The sequence below is a fragment of the Triturus cristatus genome, chromosome 5_2 (assembly GCF_964204655.1).
Source record: "Triturus cristatus chromosome 5_2, aTriCri1.1, whole genome shotgun sequence".
Taxonomy (NCBI): Eukaryota; Metazoa; Chordata; class Amphibia; order Caudata; family Salamandridae; genus Triturus; species Triturus cristatus.
Window position 1 is genome coordinate 1,076,753,724 of NC_140588.1, and position 20,719 is coordinate 1,076,774,442.

The 20,719-nt window shown below is 45.8% G+C and overlaps 1 protein-coding gene across 7 annotated transcripts in view; it reads right to left on the bottom strand.

The window, feature by feature from the left end:
* The window catches only part of LOC146829696 (uncharacterized), a 462,485-nt gene that overhangs the window by 206,985 nt on the left and 234,781 nt on the right, over window positions 1-20,719 (bottom strand). For all 7 annotated transcript variants that reach the window (XM_085608408.1, XM_085608401.1, XM_085608407.1 and 4 more), the window contains one exon: window positions 11,919-12,687. In XM_085608408.1, the coding sequence (XP_085464534.1) occupies window positions 11,919-12,687 (769 nt within the window). The remainder of the gene's footprint in view (window positions 1-11,918; window positions 12,688-20,719) is intronic.

The window sequence follows — 20,719 nt, forward strand, 5'->3', positions numbered from 1 at the left end:
GGTCAAAACTAGATTACAACTGAAAGCGCTGAGCCCATATTCAGTATAACATAAGCAAAGCTTTAACAAATAATGCTTTGTTTCGTGCAGATGCAAAAAACAGCTTAAAGGGCTGACTCATATTTAGTATAGTACACGCATAGCTTAAAATAATGTTTCGTGTTATGCATATGCCTGTGCAATTTTAAACTGAAGCGAGTTTCACGCTCACTGCTCATATCAAGTAGGATGGTATATTTACAGGACTCAATTCTAACAAGCACTCACCCTGCTATCCTTACGCACTCAGTACATAGCACACCATTGAGAGTGAGTGAACGTGCAATTATAAAACTGAAGCGAGTTTCACGCTCGCTGCTTACATTAGATGTTAAGGTATATTTAGCGCACTTAATAAGGACATCAACACACTGCTATGCTTACACAGTCGGTACATAGCATACCATTCAGAGTGAGTGAACGTGCAATTATAAAACTGAAGCGAGTTTCATGCTCGCTGCTGACATCAAGTGGGACGGTACGTTTACATGACTCAATACTAACAAGAACTCACCCTATTATCCTTACGCACTCAATACATAGCATACCATTGATAGTGAGTGAACATGCAATTATAAAACTGAAGCAAGTTTCACGCTTGCTTATGACATCAAGTGTGATTGTATATTTACAGGACTTAATTCAGACATTAAATCACCCTGCTATCGTTACAAAGTCAGGACATGGCGTGCCATTTGTTATGAATTCATAAAGAGACAGGGAAGAACTGTAAAACTGCATAAAGCGCTGCACCTATGTACACCATAACACAAGTGTTTTCTACCCGCGTCTATACAACACCCAAGCAGCCACTTCGGATTGTCCTTTAATTGGGAATAGGATTTGAAAAAGAGACAGAAAGTCTGGTACAGTGTGAAGTGTCTGCTTGTTTGCGCCAGCTGAGAAACGAAACCAGGACAAGATAATTAAGTGCTTTAAGATCGGCAGTAAAGATTGCAATCTCTTTGTTCCCAGCATCAGTGAGATACAAATGAACAAACAGCGTGACGCCAAAGGTCTTATTTTTTTAAAACCAAACCAGGTCGCTGCTACAGTGAAAGGAACAACAAGCATTTGCAATGCAATAGGTCTCGCATTTACGAGAGTTTAAGCTATTGGCATTGTAAATGACGATGCCTTTTATTTAGGTTTGAAAAACGAAAACACAAATAAAAGGCATTGTTATTTATAATGTGAATAGCTCAAACTCGCATAAATGCGAGACCTATTGTATTGTAAATGCTTGTCCTCTTTGCATGTGTGTGAAGGCAGCACACATGCAAAGAGGAAATAAAGGGGAGGAAGCTAGATATCTTCATTACACAAGCCTCGGGCAGGTGCAGGATTGGCACACACATCCATGTCTGCACTTCTTTGTAGATCTAGATTTCCGTCAGAAGCCATGGGTGTACAGGAATGCCCATGCGCTACCCATGGAACGCCTCGCTGAAGGAAAGTAATGCAATGCACTGCTCTCCGTTATTAAAAAAAAAACAGAAAATGTGGCTGCACTATTGTTTTCTCCTTGGGAGCTTGATCATTCCCCCAGATAAAAAGTTATGGTCAATAAAAAGCACTTGCCTCCTAAGGGGATCATCCCATATGGCTGAAGGGCTGACCCCCCCCCCACCCAGTCCTCTCCCCTAAAAAATCCACGCCATCTTGTGTTCCCCTGGTGGCGGGTGGGCAAACTCCCCACCCACAGTATGTCTCCTAATTGCAGAGAGCTCATTAGGTCTCGCCTGGCTATCGCGTAAGCGATCGCTCAGCGAGACTCTAGTAAGGGGCTCCCAAAAGCGGATTGCATGGCGAGCACGCGCACAATCACGTGCATCGTGCCGCCATGCAATCCACTTTTGGGGAAGTGCTTCAGGCCACTGGCGCGTGCCCTGGCGACGGGCGTGCGGTTACGCGCACAATGACGAGCAGAGGCGCCATATGGCTTTCCTCTCTCGTCATGGTGCGCGCACATCGCACACCACTCGCCAGCCAGCCTGCTTTCACTTTTGCGCCTCAGTCTTGTTCTGTCTGCTCACAACCTTTTCGCATTTCTGTTGCGGTCTACCACGCTGCCTGCGCCTTCACACTGCACCCAGCTCCTGTTCCCATCTCCACCTGCCTCTTTTCTTTACTGGTCTATCTTCTTGGCTCTGCGCCCTTCCCCCAGCTCCATCCGTCTCCTACTGGATCTCACTTTCCCGGTGTCGGATTGCCTGCTCCTCTTTCCGGTCACTCGGCACCACATCCTGTGACTTCCTGCCTCCAATGCTTCCCTCTGCTTGAACGTCAGCTATACTCCATGTCTGGCCTTATTCGTGTTTTCCTGTGTCAACCTCCCCCACCCCCCCACTCTTCCTGTTTGCATGCCCCCTCATTATCTGCCGCTGTCTGAATATCAGCCATGCTCATTGTGTCCCTATTTTTGTATTCCAGCGTCCCTTCCAATCTTCCTAATTCTTTTCCGGTCTCCTCTGATCCTTCTGTCTGTCTACGATTCATGTCTTTACCTGTTACACGTCTGTGCTGCTGGCCTTTGTCAACTGTGCTTATTGCCCCACTGTCTATTGTTCTTCCTTTCCATGCGTCTCACTCACCACCTGAGTGTCTCCTCATCTACCCTTTCACCTGTCTGCAGCTTTCCATGCTTTTCTTCTGCCTCTTGTTTGTCTGCCCCTCTGTCACATACTCTGCCATTCAATCAATCTCTGCCTGCCATTTTTCTCCCTGTTGCTCCACTTGCCAAGCTCCTTGTGTCTGTGAAGTCCCGTCGTTACGTATAGCTTCGGTCTTCTACTCTGTCTGCCTTTCCATGATTGGACTTACTTTTTGTTATGGTGTCACTCTGCCTTTCTTCCAGTCTCCTTGCCCTCCTCTTACCCTTGTCTGTTTTTTCCCTCTCCCTTTATTCTGCCTCGTGGTGAATATCAGTCGTGCTCCAGATCTGGCCGCCTAATTTTCCTGCTTCTCTTCCGGTCTGCATACGTGTTTCCCTGTGTCTGGCTGCTCCTCGTATCTTTGTATCACCCCACTTGTGCCTGCTGGCCTATGTCTCTTTGTTAGACACTCTGCCTGATGCTTTTCCTGCCACTCCCTCTACTGGTGTGTGTGACTGCTGTCATCCTGTGTGCCTTCCGCTTGTTATGAATCTACCTTTTCCCGTATCTGCCTCTTTATATGACTAACACTCACTGGCCTAAAACCCTCTCTACGTGCACTCACCCTTGTCCCTGACTACCGCTTGTCCCCGCCTGTCTTTGGTGGTCTCCGTCGGCTACTCCTTATGCCGCTTACCCTTTTTTGTTCCTATCCCTCTCTTTTGGGTTCTCCTTTTGCCCCACGCCCTGCCTTCCTCTGTGCTTTCTCCCCGTCTGCATTGCATGCCTTTTCGGTATCAGTCATGCTCCACTTCTGCCCTTTCCGTATGTTTTCCTGTCCGTCTTCTGGTCTGTCTTTTCCCTGTCCCTGGTGATCCTTTTCCCTGCCTGTCTCCTTGCCGCTATCTTGTCTTTACCTGGCTGTTGACTGTTCCTGCTGTCTGTTGTCTCTTTGTACGGCACACACAGCCTGCTGCTTTAATTGTCCCCCTGTCTCTGCCTGCCACTATCAATCTGTCTCCTTTCCCGTCACTGCCTCCCTCCATGCGCTCTTCTGCTCTTCCTGTCTATTGTCTCCCTTTCACGTCCATTTGTCTCCCACCCTGCTTCTGTCGCTCTATTGTCTTTTTTCATGGTGTTGATTGCTTGGCGTGGATTTGTTTTTAACTCGCTCTATTCACAATGCTTTTATTCCCCCGGTCTCATTTTATCTGTTCGACTGCATCTCCCATCTATCTTTCGCTCCTTGCGCTGTCGGTCCCATTCCTCTCTTTCGATCTCTCATCCCATCCCTGTCTTATCGTGTGGCAGTCGGTGATCTGATGCCTGCCTCTCTGCTCCACTGTCTCATCGTCTGGCTGCCTACAGTGGATGTCTCTCCTCTTCACTGCTGCACGCCGCACACTGCTGCACGCCGCACACTGCTGCACGCCGCACACTGCTGCACGCTGCACAACACTGCTGCACGCCGCACACTGCTGCACGCGAGTTTATGCTACTGACATTGTAAATGACAATGCCTTTTATTTGTTTTAAAACCAAAACATAAATAAAAAGGCATTGTAATTTTACAATGCCAATAGCTCAGTGACGAACAGTGACTGTAGAAGCACTGCTTAAATTGTGACACTTAAGCGCAGCATTAGATCATAAGGGGAGCGGGAAAAGAGGGCAATGAGGACTCCTTGGGAAGATCTAGTAACCAGCAGGAATATTTTTATCATAGGTGAGCGTCTAAGGAAACCAAGAGGATATCTGCGGTGGTCTATAGTTGACACCGTGCATGCAGAAGCAGCAACTGAGGATTGGAGTAGAGTATGCAGATCATCTGTGTGAGAGGGATCAGGAGAATGCCCAGAGTTCCTACTGATTGCAGTAATTAAAGTCTCACTCAATCCTGGGCAACAACAATCAGCTGCGCTCGATGCTCGCACCTTCAGCAGGACCTCTGAAAGCAGAGGAATCTGAGGAAGCGTGTAGAGCACATCCTGCGGCCAGCTGAATTGTAATGTGTCCCATATAAAACCATTCAGATGGAAGTGTAGGGCACAGAAGAGGTTTCCTCTTGTTTAGAGCTGCGGCAAAGAAGAGTACAAAAATATATCTCAATCAGGAGAGCATGTCCATCACCTTGGGATGAACTTCCCATTCGTGATCTTCCAGTGAAAGTGGACTCGAGGCATCTGCTTTCACAATGAGTGCCAGCTAGATAGAACTCCATCGGGATACTGGCCCACGGCAGAGCTCACTGCCACAAAAGCAAGGCCTTCCAACACAGGGTCCTCAAATGCACTATGCAGTCTGTTCATATACTGGATGGTGGAGTTATCTGAAAGTATTTCAACATGTCCCGAGAAAGATGGAAGAAGGCCTTCAGGATGAAGCAGACTGTTCACTACTGCAGCACACCAATGTGCAATTGTTACTCCATCCCGGACCAAAGAGTTGCCTCCCCAAGAGGAGCACCCTAGCCAAATGACGAACCATTGGTCATAACACTAGCCTATGACTGGAGGACTGAAGTGGTGAGCACAGTGAAATTGAAGGTGAATATGCACCAATGGAGTTTCGGGATGACAGAACAGAAGACCCCTTCATGAGCCAAGAACAGACGCTGGATCTGCAGAACATGGATTGAAATCAGATTCTGAAATATTTTAATCACTTCCTTAAAATCTTAGATCCGATGAGGTAGATTACCTTATCCTGCACAGCACAGATGTAACTATAAACAAAGAGGTGGCTCCTCGAAATGTTGATCCGCAGCCCACACAATGAAGAGTTGGGCTGCTGGTGCTCTGCGAGAATTGCAGAGGTGTCCGTCTGCTTTAATCATCCAGTCATACAAATACAGACATTTTCCCAACTTCCCGAGTGAAATGGTTACCAAATAAAGCACACTGCGGATCACTTGGGTAGTGGTTACGAGATCAAATGGTCGTACCATTAGGTCTGGGATGGACAGTAAAGGAAGGTAAAGCCTATGAGTAAGGAGGATCAGCAAAAAGCAGCAGCAATACTCATCCAGGAGATTCAGCGACACCGCCCAGTCCTATGCAGAGGGCTTGAAAGACCCAACTCTAGGCCAGCATTCTGAACGTGTCCTGCCAAACAGAGGAGGAGGAGGAGCCATCTCAGGTCAATAATGGGTCAGAGATCCACCCCTTCCACTGCTCATTCTTGGGAACAAAGTAGTAGATAGAGTAAAATCCCATGACTCTTTTCAAAGGGGCACCATGTCCATGACCCCTCCACTCCTGTGCAAAACAGGGAGACTTATTGTCGCCTAGACTGAGGCATGCAGGAGTGAGCATTTGCTTACAGAAGGTAGGAAGTACAACAGAGTGGACATAATGAGGTGCATTGCCCTTGTGGATAAACTGGTGCACCCACTGATCTGCCATAATTGCATCCCAATTGATCAGAAAATGAGCCTCTCTTCAACAGAAGAGGATGCTGGAAGAGGACAAATAAAACTGAAGCTGCAGATCCATCAGAAGATTTAGAGTAGAATTCCTGTGTTTGGAGTCCCATATGTCCACCTAGCCGTTGAAAGGTTTGGGTTGAAATTACTTTGTACGGTTGCTATGTAGCAAGTTCCCTGGTAAAGCCACAAATACTATAATACTGTTTGTGGAAATGTTTGGCCAGAGAGGAGAGGCTCATCAAGTATTTAACCATTCTAGGGAGGAGCTCGCTTTCTGCCAGTAGGACTTGGCCCTTTTTGAGCTAAAGTCCCTAAACTTTTTGCTTTCCCCCCTAGACCTTTTTCTGACATAGTGTTGCCAACTTCGATGCTTTGGACACTTTGCCACTGCTAACCAGAGTCAAAGTTTAAGTGTTCCCTGTATAAAGTAATGGTAATTGGTTGTCCATGATTGGTAGGTTTGCAACCGTGTCCCACACTGAGTGGGAATAACGGCCCAAGAGGCATGCGGTGTTCACCGACCGTAGCCCTAAGCTGGCAGATGAAAACCGCTTCTTGCCAAGCTGCTCCAGCTTCTTGGATTCCCTATCTGGAGGTGTGGAAGGGAACGCGCTCTGAAGCAGAGGCTTGGACAACCAAGCTCTCAGGAGTAGGGTGTTGGGAAATAAAAGAGGGGGGGGGGGGCAGGGGGTCGCCTGGAGCCGCTCGATGGAGTCGGGCCACGTTCCTGTCCACAGGAGCCCCTGTGTTGGGTCTGGACCAAGTGCCCAAAAGAACATCCGAAAGTGCGTCATTAAAAAGGCAGCAAGGGCTCCGAAGAGGTCGCCCCCGGCTGAAGCATTTCCGTCAGGAGGTTAGTCCTGACGGCCACTGTAGGGAGTTCGAGGTGGAGGGCCTCAGCCGCCCTATGCAACACCACTGCTAACACGCTTCCTCCTCCGAAGCCACTGTAGGAGGAGACCTATGCCAAGGTCAGGTGAGGTGTCAAGACAGCTGGCATCCGCCGAGTCCACTGCCCAGTCCGGATTATAGTCACACTGCTGTGTGAGAGGGTCCTCAGACCCCTCCCAGTACTCCCCTTCCTCCGAAGTCTGCAAAACAGGCTGGATATAAGGAGGATGGACATAGGGGTAGAAAGCCCCTATGTGCGTCGGAATCGGCGTAGTGACGCTGATCCAGTGCAGTGTCTGGTTTGGGGCTGAAACCGGGGTAGACGTCGGCAGTAGCACCGGACAATGTCGGAGGTGGTGCTGGGTCGACACATGTGGACGTGTAAGGAGGTCAAACGGCATCACCCGGAATCCGAGCCCCGGCCGAAGGCCCCCCGGTCAGGCCCTGGTGGGGCCAGACAGCCCAAACAGTCAGGCCATGGCAGCAAGAAACTCTTGCACCTGAGCAGGCGTTGCCGACGCACCCGAAAAGGGCAGGTAGGCCAGCGGTGACATTGCAGGCTCCGCCGATGCTGCAGTGGTTGCCCAACCCGCACGCTCAGCCGCGACAGGCAAGAAGCAAAGAGCGACGACGCTTCTTTGACTTAGTTTTTGGAATGCTTCGACTTATCTGACCCAGAGTGCGAAGACTTGGATCCAGACAAACAATGGTGACGGCTCCGTGACCGGTCCCTCGACCTCCTACAGGACCGGGACCTTGAACGGCGCAGAGCCGACTCCGGGACTTCCAGCAACTTTCAGGACTGCTCCCGCAAAGTCTTCGGCGCCATGGCCCGGCAGTCGGGGCACGACTTGGGGTCGTGGTCGCTCCCCAGGCAGTAGAGACACACGCGGTGCGGGTCTGTCACCGAGATCATGCGGTGACAGTCACCGTTCTTAAAGCCGGGCATCCCTACGACACCAGGAGTTGATCGACTCGAAGAAATGAGAGAAAAGGACTCGAAAAAAACTCAGTCAAAAAGTGACTGGGGGTTACTTGCTCTTCCCCAATCTGCGCTTGCTGGCGCGTACAAAGAAAGAATGTCAGTGCGCGAGGGCGGCATCTAAGTAGCTGCCGCAATGTCATCTTGGCAACCATGACGCCAACGACGGACACGGAGCCGCACGACACCACCTTCCGACACACAGGGGTACTGCTGACGAAAGCTTTCCAGATCCAGTCGGACGTCTGGGGGTAATTCTAAGGTAATGAATCTATCACTACGTGCTTCTTTCAGATTCTTGAACCTATAGAAGTGGCAATGGTTTTGAAGAATGCAGTAAAGTTGACTGAGGGGAAGGTTTGAAATTTAAAGAGAATTGCAGTGTTGAAAGGTGATAGACAAGTTAACAATTATAGAAAGTAGGGGAGCGTGGCAGACTACCGACAAAGATGGCGGCACCCTGAACGCAGAGGATATGTTATTAGCCCCATGGACTGTGGAGGGAGAGGACCCATCTACAGCTTGAGGGGGTTGAGCAGCAGGGGCTCCGCCTGGAGAATCAAAGGCCTGGGTCTGGGCACCTTAGATGCCAATGGTAGTGCCTGGCGAAGACTGTTCGGACCAAGGCTATTCAGGATATAGAATAAACTGAGCCAAATCAGTGGTGTATCCCCATCGCACCTTCCCCCCCCCGTGGCTTCCGATAGGATGTGCAGCCTCAAATTGGAGGGCTTTAAGTACCACAGAATCTTTGTGACAAGGGAGTATCAGTGATTTATCAGAAGTTGGTGAAAAACTCCGACCCCTTAGGTTCTTTGAAATGCACCTGGACGGACACATTGCGGACATTGATGAAGATGACTGGGTGGAGGCCCTACAAAGCCCCTCCTAACCACCACCCCCCCCCCCCCCCCGAGACCTAGCCATCCAAGCCAGATTTCGATTGATACAGCTCAAAGTATTGTATTGGGTCTATTACTCACGCACCTTGCTATACAAGTTAGGGGCAGTGGATACGCTGCTGTGCGCAAGGGGGTGCAAGCAGGAAGGCTCCTTTTACCATAACCTGTGGGAGAGTGGGAGAGCCCCGTGATTCAATCTTATTGGGAAGGAGTGATGACGTGGCTGTCTAGGGACCTGGAAATTAGTGCAGCTGGACGTCAAATGGCTGCTTTTGATGATACAGGTGATAGGGAGTGGCACAAACAGGCTTTGGTTGGCGCTGACGACTGGTGTGGCAACGCACTATATTGTGAGGTGGTGGGGGCCTCTCCTCCCACCTCCCCCCGGTGACAGAATGGGAGGACGATAGATTGGTATATTACTTTCTCTGCCCGCTGACACCAAAGTAGAGGGTGTTCCAAAAAGTTGAAGATATGGGGGCCCCTGGCAGGTCTACCAGGAAGCGCATCTGGAGACGTGATTTAGCCACGCGCTGGGGCTGACAAATTTTGCCCGTGTGAATGGGGATGACTGCTGCTCTGTCATTGCTCTGTGTGCTAAAGTGTTGTTTCTTATACATTTAAGAGCTGTGGATGGGCCACTCCTTGGGGTGCAGACTACATTGCATTATACCTGTGCACTCGCAAGGAGCCTCCAGACTATGTATTTTATGATTAGCTGGTTTTAAAAATAAAACATTCTTAAAAAAGAAATACGGAAAGTATGTGTAAGAAATTTGATTGTTATTTGGGTTTGCCATGTGATGAAAGGCGGTGTGGCCATGAGGGAGTTGAAGACAAAATGGTGAAGAGTAATGGTGGGATTTAAGAGAATGGTGTTGTTGAGAATATGGAAAGTAGCAGTATCCATTCGAATGAGGATGGTCTGGTACGCGATTCTTTGAACAGGAAAAGGAAACAATAGAAACCTGGATGGATGTCGGATTACATTTAATTGGAAGGTCAGAGTGCCAACAAGGGATTTTGTTTCAAACAATCTAGTTGCGCAATTCAAAAGAAGTTGATTAGCAAGTGTATTTCAAAATTAACACCAATCAGATTTTGATTAACTGACTCAATCATTGAATATAAAGAGAAAACACACGGGAAATCTTTTTGTGAAATAAACAAATATTTTTATATATATATAAATCAAGTTAAAAGGAGTACAGGTGAACCAATGGTTCAGCAATAAATCATGATTTTTGCCTATGGAGTACAACCAACAGAGCACTTTTTCATATCCAATGGGAATGCCTAGTGATACACAAGTACTGGCGGAAGGTCGCAGAGAGAACGTCCCAAATTTTGTCTTTGGAGGTTCCCATGGATGCAAAATGGCTCTTCCCGATAATATCAGGAGAGGAGCCTTGGCCCAGACATCAGAAGATCTGGTCTGGTTGGTGGCGGCTGCGAAAGTGGCCAAGCCCAACATAGCACGGGCATGGCTGTTCCGCCAAGAATCGAAGATTGTGAGTCAGACCTTACCTGGTGCCAGGGGGCGGAACAGGTAGTCTACCAGAGAAGGTGTTGCCCCAAGAAATGTGAGAAAGTATGGGGGGGCTGGACGTGTCTTCACAGGCTACTGATGGGGGTAATGTTGGTGGGAGAAAAGCGTAGAAGACTCCTGTTGAGTAGTTGGCGAAAGTCCCATGAAATACATTAGGGCGTAAAAGCGCCATTCTTGATGTGTATGCAAGCTCTGCTTTTCACAATGTAGATCTTCATTGCAATGTATGACAAATGACAATCTATGTTAATTTCCTCTACACGCTGTATGAGTAGCAGTTTGAATAAAAAGTTTTTCTTAAAGCATTTTCTTGTAGCATTCAATAGGAAGAATAGACCTGCCTTTTCAGAATTATTTTGTGTCTTTAACTTCAAAGGAATCTGCATCACGGATGTGTCAAGGATGCCAGAACGTTTAAATAGTACCCGAGAAATGGCGTGCTTCTCACCATGATAATTGTACTTCAAACCTTGAATTTGAAGTACAATTACGCCTTTTCCAATCAGCATGGCAGATGAGACGGCGAAGCAAGAGTGGCACCTTGGCACAGTGAGAAGAGAGGGTGCAGAGATGAACATAGGTGGGGAAGTCCTGTGGTCAGCTGAATCTTTTCAATGCGAGCTAGACCAATGGCACAGTAAAGTAGGTCAAAAAGTAGTTTATTTTCAATTGCATAACGACCACAGGGAGAGCAGCAAAGGACGACTCAGTCCAGAGCCACCATTCCCTCCGCCGGTCGGCTCCGAAGGTTGCACAAACCACCTGCAAAAACCAGTGGTCTGTGGGCTCTGCGCAACCAGTAGAATGATCTCACAGAATACATGAGGCATAACAGTAACCAACATTAGAAAGGTCAAGAAAACATTTAAGAAGGATTTCAGGTGAAACAGAAATCTGCTGTACAACCAGAGCTTAATTTCACCAGTACCATCTGCAGTGAACCCTGCTACCAAAGCAATAAATCAGTGTTCCTGCAGTGTGAACAACCAACGCCCGAAAAGTGCCCAGATAGTTACAAATCTTTCTGCACATGTTTTTGGCCACAAAATTCTAAAACTTACAATAGAAGTAGAAACACCTTGCAGGGATCTGCAAGGTGGTAGCGTTTCAAGATCCCAGACTACTAGTAAATTAGCTAGCAGACTGGGATCCATAAATTATGAGGCCACAATACTTCCAACAGATTGACCCCATAGCTGGCATTCATGCAACGGCTCTTGACGCGAGAGCACATCTATAGGACACACTGCACATTGGTTTGGGATCTCATGAACCAAATCATGTCTTGGCAACAATCAACTCAGTGCTGGGACGCAAATCACTTACGATACCCAATCTGATATGAGATGCTGTTATATGCAATGGATCATAATATCGCCCTAGATTAAGACACTACAATATGCATATTGCCAGCATGCTCAAAGAGGCCAGCAACATTTTCACTTCAACATCACCTACTAAGATCCACATGCAGCCACACTATGCAATGACCATAAATTGCAAAGAACTCTTACATGACTAACGCTAATCTTACCTGCTGGTGGTCGGTTTCCAAAACCCTTGCTGCTGTATAACTGTGGCCGCAATCCTCCCAGCATTAAGCCACTGTCTAGTGTAGCAGCACAGTGTGATCCTTGTGAATCTGTGATGGAGGTTTTGATGTCTGTTCCATCTGAGCCCATAGGTTTCCTGGTCACGGCTACAGCAAGTTTGTTTTCGATGGCTGTAGGTGTGCTCTTTGCGAGTTTGCAGTCAGGTGGCTTGACTAATCCAAGAGACATCTTGCCACTAGGCGGCCTCAGACCTGCCAAAGACATTTTACTGCCGGGGCCTTGAGGTGCCCCCAGATGTATCCTGCTCTCTGGGCCACGAGGTGTTCCCATCCTGATGTCTGGATCCCGAGGTGCAACAAAATGCATCCTGTCAGAGGCTTGCTGTGGTCCCAGAGACATCTTGATGTTAGGGACTCCAGATGCTTCAGACCCCCTGGTGTCAGCAGCCTGTGGTGGTCGCAGTGGCATTCTGATCTCTGGGTTACGAGGTGGCCCCATGGACATCTTGCCATCAGAGGCCTGCTGTGCTTGTAGACACATTCTGTCCTCAGCTGGCCTAATTCCTGCCATAGAAAGCCTGCTGTCATGTGCCGGCGTGCCTCCAACAAATGTTTTTTCACCTCCCACAGTTTCTCCCCGAACTGATCTGCTGCGGGCTCGAGCTCCTCCCTGGAACCTGTAAAGTTTTGAGGCGGAAGGAGGTTTCATCATTGATGGCTTCACAGGCTGTGCACTGCCTGCAAAGGTGGCCTGCAAGTAGAAAGCAGTATTTAACAAACGATAGACCATCAGTTTCACCCAGCTACCCCGGATGTAAAAGCCAGCTGGAAAAATGCAAACATTTTAACGGCTCATCAAGAGAAGACCATCACCTGGAGAAATTCTGACATCCACACCCTTGTGTTCCGACAACTTCAGTGGAAGTACAGCTGGCTTTAAAGTAATGCACAATAGCAAGAATTAGTCAAACCCAGTCTACATAATGGAAGAGAACAACTAAAGGATCCTTAGATGATAGATTCATATTCATTCTCTCTCTCTTTCCTAATTACCGTCAGGAGCCTGGAGTGTTTTCCACTGGCATAATGGTTGAAGCAGGCAACAGCAAGGGATCACAGAACCAGGCTGAAACAGTGGTTTGCTTGATTTTATGCATCTTAAACGGTTCGGTTACATAAAAATGCTTATTTAAACCTTATTAGAACCTAGAACTGAAACGTTACAACATCAATAAAATAAACACTAGGAGTTTGAGAACATCTATTTGCAAAGCGAGTAGGACTGGCTTAAATGGCAATGCATACAAACATGTGAGCACAAATGGCAATAGCATATGGCTACCAGTTCAGAGGCAGCCCTACTGGCTTGGACTTTTTTTTCCCACAATAACTACCATGGATGGTGCAGTCTCAGATGTGACCATTAAAGATAATGGGGTAACCCAGTAACCCTCAGAACCTGGGCGTTATAATGAAAACAAAAAACAATGGTTCTGTTGGGAAACACGTAGACTTAGTTAAGTATGTACTTAATACAAATAATCAATGTGTCAGTAATCATTCAGTAAACAACAACGAAGCACACACATGAACCAAGAGATTCAGAAATTGAATTCGTTTTACTCTGGGATATGTATCAAAATATTCAACAAAATATTTACAGGACTAACCAACCATAGAACACATAAGACGTAAAACAATCAGTGACTGAGCGTGCTTATTGACATGGAATTGACCACAAATTCACATATAACATATATACAATAACAATACACCGTGATACACAAAAAAGGTCCAAAATCAAGAGCATAGACCAAAGCAGGATATCATTTTCCTAGTTCTGATTGTGGAATTGCGTAGACAAATTGGACAAGTAACGTCGACGTTTCGACCCTATGTAGTAGTGCTGGATTGTGTGCATCTAGAGCGGGTCTTCATCAGGACAAAAAGTTGGGCTGGCGGCCTGTAAGTGTAAAAGATTTTACGTAAGGGCCATGTGTGTGTCGAGTAACCAAGGAAACAATAGAGGTTTCACTTAGCGGCAAAACTGCTCACCTGGGATCAGAATTTTTTATAGGATTTGATTTCCTGGTATCGCATTAAAGGAGATGTCAGCCGACATCTGGATTGATCATAGATTCTGTAATTAATAAAAGTATTGAGATAGTAACAAGGACTCCCTATTGGACTGATCGAAGTGTAACAGGTATAAACAAAAGTCACGTACCTTCACAATAATTTATTCAATTTGAAAGAAAGTGGTGCCGTCATAACGATCACCACATACTGAAAACGAAAAAGGCTGGGGGAGCCTGAGTGAATGAAAGAGGATTACACTGCTAACTCGAGCCGAGAGATTCATGTGCTACCACCCGTGATGGAAGGATATGTGCGTATCAGTGCACGCGGGGGATAAAGATCCACTTATCAAGTATTTCACCCATGAAAGAGACTATGTATTGAATGTAAACATCCCGAGTGACGAAGAGATAATTGTGTATAGAGTGAGAGCCAACGAAAATTAAGACCCGTAGTCAAGCGGTTGAAAACATGACAAGCGATCTGTTAATCATATGGATATTCTGCAAATCGCTACGATCTTTTAACAGTGAAGTCAGAAAACTGTGCACACCAAAAGGATCGCATAGATTATATATGGTGGCTCGGCGAGCATAGAAACCGCTGTAGTAAAGACTTACGTAGTGTTCTCGGTCGAGACGTCTATGTCCGTGTAAGACTCAGCCGCTAATGACAGCGAGGGTGGGGTGAAGCGGACTATAAGACGTAGTCACAATCAACGTGTACGTGCGGGAAGCCGACTCAACTGCTAATCTCTAAAACGCGGTATGGAATCCTACGGGCTGTTACTCCAATAATACCCTGGGACATCGTATTGGTACAGGTTTTAGAAGCCCTCATGTATAAATAGAGTGTACGCCTGGTGTATCATCCCATTTCTCCCTCATATGTATTTAAGGCACTAGTTTATAATTTTAATGAAGATGTGTCAAAATATAGAAACAGAACCCCGCGATAGCTTCAATGGTAACCACGGACATAGTATAGGTTCAGGTTTTCAAAACATAAGTATATAAACAAAGTGTATGTCAGGTATAGCTTTGATGAATCTGGTGCAACCATTTAGAGCACTAATTCATTTCCAAATTGATATATGTCAAAGTTGAGAACAAATTTATAGATAGAGTATGCATCAGGTAACTGACCCCCAATTGGTTTCTCTCATATACAAATCAAATACAGCAATTTTCGAACACTGGTTCGTGAGCTTATGAAAGTGTGTCCACAATGTTTGTACAGAATTTAAAACGCATTGATTATTCAAAATTTTTAAACAATATAGAGAAATAAATAATTAGAGTTTGTATCAAATATCTTACACATTTGGAATCCCTTATATACAGATCAAACAATTAATCGAATATTAGCGCACTACATTATATAAATGACAATAATATAGTGCCTATTCTCAATGGATTAGCGTATCAATTTACACAAGGCATATATATCGCTAACTGAACACATTAAAATGGTGTAATTCCTCATTGTCAAGGTTGTTATATATGACATATTACACAATAATGCATGAGCATAATTTGTCAGTCAGTTTAAACTGAATCAATATCTAATGGAATAGGTCATAGTGGCTCCAATTCAACACATTGAAATGAGGAGAGATTATGTCTTCTATCAATGCACTCTTGAATAGAGATACATGGTTCAGGGAATAAAGATGTGCACTATTAAGTCATGTTACAATTTACTCATTTGTAAATAAGTCTCTTCATGCTCATTGAGGCCAAAGCTAATAGCCTCAAGGGTAAGGATCCAACGACACACTTTATAGTTAAGAGAAATGGCAATATTCCCACCCCTCTGGTGTAGTATGATTTTTTCAAGTACCCACCATTCCAGGTGTTCATGAGTGTGTCCTGCATTTGTATAATGTTCGACTAAGGGAGCTCCCAGGGTCTTACATTTTAGTCTACTCTGGTGTTGCAGGATCCTATTCTTGACTTTCTGGGTCGTCTGATCCACATAGATCAATTGGCATGGGCATCTGATGGCGTAGATAACATTTTGACTGTTACAGTTAGTAAAATGATTACGGGCATATGTCTTTCCGCGATGTCTAAAGATGGTTCCAGGTGTGGTATATTGGCATGCCTTACAATGACTGCATTTATGGTGTCCTGTAATGGGTGGTAAACTCAGTTGTGATCTTATATCTGGTATGGGCGGTGGTTCTAGGTAGGAGGACACTACAAAATCCTTAATGTTTTTTGCACGTTTGAAAGCAAACATAGGTGCCTCAGTAAAACCAATTTCTGATCCAACCAGATTCCAATACTTCTTAATGACATTTTTTATTTCATTGCTTCTGGTATTGAAAGTTGTTACGCAGATCAGTTTATCCATTGTTTGGTCCTTAGGTTGTACTTCGAGTAGAGTTTCTCGTGGTCTATACCAGGCTCTTTTTCTGGCCCTGTTGAGGACTCCTTTGGGGTATCCCCTTTCCCTTAATTTACTGATGAGTATGTCAGTTTCTTTGAAGTAATCTTTTCTTCTAGTACAGTTGCGACGCAATCGCTAGAATTGTCCATACGGTAAGTTGTCCCTAAGGTTTCTAGGGTGATGGGAATTGTATTGAAGAAAAGTGTTTCGGTCCGTAGGTTTTTTGTATAAGTTCATCACTATTCTTTCATCTTCTGCTTCTAGTGTGAGATCCAAAAAAGGGATGGATTGGTCGCTATGTGCCATAGTGAATTGAATATCCACGTTACGGGAATTCAGCCATGATAGAAATGCCATCAGTTGATCAACTGAACCTGACCACAGCATAAGGATATCATCAATGTATCGCTTGCAGGCAGTGATGTTATCAATGTAGGGATTCTGGTCAGAGTAGATATTCTTCTCTTCAAAATAATCCATAAACAGATTCGCCAGGCTCGGCGCGAACCCGGCTCCCATGGCTACTCCTCTGCACTGGTAAAAAAACACATTTTGGAAGATGAAGTAATTTTTCTCCATTGCAATTTGTAATAGTTGTATGAGAAAATCAGTAGGGATCCATTGGGGTGTAGGACGAGTGTTTAATACGTTCCTGATGACTTCAATAGCCTCATCTTGTGGTATACTTGTGTATAATGAACATACGTCAAGTGTGACAAATAACTGTGTGGTTCTATCAAAAGGTTGGTCCTCAAACAGTTGAATAGTATGCATGGTGTCTCTGATAAATGATCTGGTCTCCAGGACAAATGGCTGTAAGAAGCTGTCAAGATATTGATTCAAAGGTTCCAACAAAGAACCACAACCCGATACAATTGGTCTTCCTGGGGGTTTCTGTAAGTTCTTATGTACTTTAGGGATAGTGTAAATCGTAGGGATCCTTGGATTTATTTTATTTAGGAACTTACTTTCTGGTTCTGAGAGGAATCCTTGCTCTATACCATAACTGGTAAGGTCTCTAATCAATTTGGCAATTTCCTTGGTAGGGTCGCATGGGATCCGGATGTAACTGGCAGTACAACTTCGTTGTTGGTTAATCTCTTCTATATAGTCTTCTGTATTTTGTACTACCACCGCTCCACCCTTGTCCGCAGTCTTAACAATAGATTTATTGTTGTTCAATGTGTGCAGGGCTAGTCTTTCTTCTTTGGTGATGTTATGTTTAATGTATTTGGTGTTACGTAACAGTTTCATAACTTCAGTCATCACTATTTTCTCAAAGGCTATGATTTTTTCATTCATCAAGTGAGAGGCAGGTGTAAAGGTGGATGTCGGGCGAAATTCTGTTGCTGCCATTTTTTTGTTATAACTGTCATTTTTCACAAAGAAGTATTTTAGACGTATCTTCCTGAAAAATTGCTGCAGTTCTAATTTAATATTGAAAGAGTTAGGAATGGAGGTGGGTACAAAAGACAGGCCTCTTGACAGAATATGCTGAGCCCTATTCAAGATTGTTGTATCCTTCCTTATTTCCCACCTTGGTACCTTCCATCCACCCCCGCACTCCCTCTCCCTTTGGTATCGCCTGAAGCTTACCTTAGAATGTTGACAGACTACTCGCCAGTGCGAGAGCGGTTGGCTTGATTAAAGGAGTTAATTCTCACCTCGGCTTCTGGCTTCATTATTACACTGGCGACGATTTTCCTGCGTGGGGGGCAGGTCAAGCCAATTCCCCTTTTCTGTGTGCTCTCGAAGAAACTGTGCAGCAAGTTTGGAAAACGGTGCAGGAGTGGACAGCACGGAAGGTAGTGGTGTCTTTGCCACAGCACACGGTGTTTCATCTCCGATTGAAGAGAGAGTTGCTGACGGCATAGTATCCTGATGAGCGTGTTGTACCTTCAGAGCTCACCCGAGAGAGGAATGAATTTCTAGTCAGTTTCTCGTCGAACGGCGAAGCCTCCTCACGAAGAACTCTACAGCTGACTTACGAGGAGCTGAATTCCAGTCAGTTCCGCGTCGGACGGTGAACGCCTCCTCACGCCCACTAGCAGGCGGAGTTCGCTGGGAGTGCAGGACGATCGGCTGGCTTGCTTCCACACGCCCACAACGGGCGGGGCTATCGTGTGGTGGCTGACGACGGAAGATTGGAGGCAGTCCGCGTCTGGTCAGTTTCATCATACGCCCACCTGTGGGCGGAGTTATCTACGGCACCGTAGGATCGAGCGACAGCTTCCCCGAGCCTCAAGTGGGTAAAGTAACGTGCTCGTCGTGTCCTGGTTGGCTGTTCGCTGCTGTGGGGTACCAGTTGCTACTGATGCTCGCTCCTACAGGCGCTGACGCACAGCGGGGAACAAGCTAGGAGCCACGCTGATTCAGCTGGGAGGAGGTCTCTGCAGGGGTTGGAGGAGATCGGTGCCGCTCTGGAGGAAGGTGTTGTCAGTGTCTTCTTCTTCAGTTCCTTCCTGCTTTTGGGGCATACACTCTCGCTGCTGCAAGTATCCTTTACATTTTGGTCGCTGGCTACATTATGTTGAGGTACAATTTACTTCACCACTTCTACTAATCCTGCATTAGCCGCTTCATTACCGTACTATTGTGCTTCATTGCGGAGCCGAGGCATTCACCTCCCCTCCAGCAGTAACTCTTACTGGCCAATCATCGTGCATTACATTTCCAAGGTATTGACAGTGGTGGCCTGACTCAACTAAGTAGTGCTACATATTAAGTACTTACAGTTGGTAACTTTATTCATTTTGCTTGTGTTGGACTCCAGAGGGCATTCCTTGATAACGGGGGCTGCATTTTGTTCCTTGTGAAGCATGGGTACTCCAGGAATTTGCCAACCTCCCTCATTCCTAAATGATAGCGGGGATCCTGAAATTCAGTGGAAGGAATGGACTAAACTTTTTGAGTCTTACTTGATTGCAATGGGTGGGGAGAGATTTTCTGCTCTAAGGAAACAACATCTTCTTCACAACATGGGTGTTCATGGGCGCAAAGTGTATGAAACCTTGCCAGAACCCGAGTTGGAGGAAGACGATGACCTGGATGTTTAGGACATAACTATGTTAAAGTTAGGCAATCATTTTGGGGACAAAATAAATGTGGTCCTAGAACGTCATAAGTTCTTCAGTAGATCCCAAGGGAAAAATGAGTCTGTGAAAAACTACATAGCAGTGTTGAGGGGTCTAACTCAAAGGTGTGATTTTGGAAATCTTAACGACTCACTCATACGCGACCAGTTGGTCAGGTGTACAAGTAACCCTAGGATTCAAGAGAAATTGTTATCCAAAAACCCTTCATTGGAAGAAGCTATTTCCATAGCTCAGTCAATTGAGCACACTGCTAAATGTATGAAGGAAATTAAAATTCCTGAGGAAGTAGTTGCAGCGATACAAGTTGATGCGTCAAATAAGAATGGTACTAAAGTTAGACATAGAGGAGAGTCTTCTATAAAGTTCCCGAGAGAACAAAATGATCTCAAATGCTATAGGTGTGGGAGTAGTAATCACCTAGCTAACAACCCGTCATGTACGGCTCGTAATGCTCATTGTAAGAAGTGTAACAGAAGGGGACATTTAGCTAAAGTGTGTAGGGACGACTCCTCTTACCAAGTTAAAGCCATTAATGCACCCAGCGAAGACCAACCCAGTTTTGTGTTCCAAGTAAAGAGTCCGGCTGGTAGCAATTCTAATGAATACCCTAAATGCAACATTGTAATCAATAGGGAGACTTTTGAAATGTTTGCAGACTCCTGCTCACCTTTCACTGTGTTAAATGTGAATGATTTCAGAAAAATAGATGGGGAACCCAACATGGTTATATCTACACCTGACATTTCACCCCATGGATATACTAAAGATCCTATTCCGTTAGTGGGGATGGTGGAGACACAAATACATTTTAAAGGGAGGTCCACGGTGGGTAAAGTATACCTAGTCAGCTCTGGATCCAACCTCCTAGGGTGGCGTCACCAAAGGGAACTTGGCATTATCCTTGACCCCAATAGTAAGGAACAAGTCAAAATAATTAAAGAAGTTGCGGAAGCGTCACCCCTCTGTGAAGAATTCCCCAATCTTTTCTCTAACGATTTGGGATTGTTGAAAAACTATCAACATAAGATAAAAATTAGACAAGGGGCCAAACCTATAGTCCATAAAACACGTCAGGTTCCTCTACTCCTGAGACAACCTTTGAAGGAAGAACTCGACAAATTGTGCCATTTAGGTGTCATCCATCCTGTAGACGCATCGGAGTGGTTATCTCCAATCGTGATAGCCTCAAAGGCCAATGGACAAGGCATTCGTCTT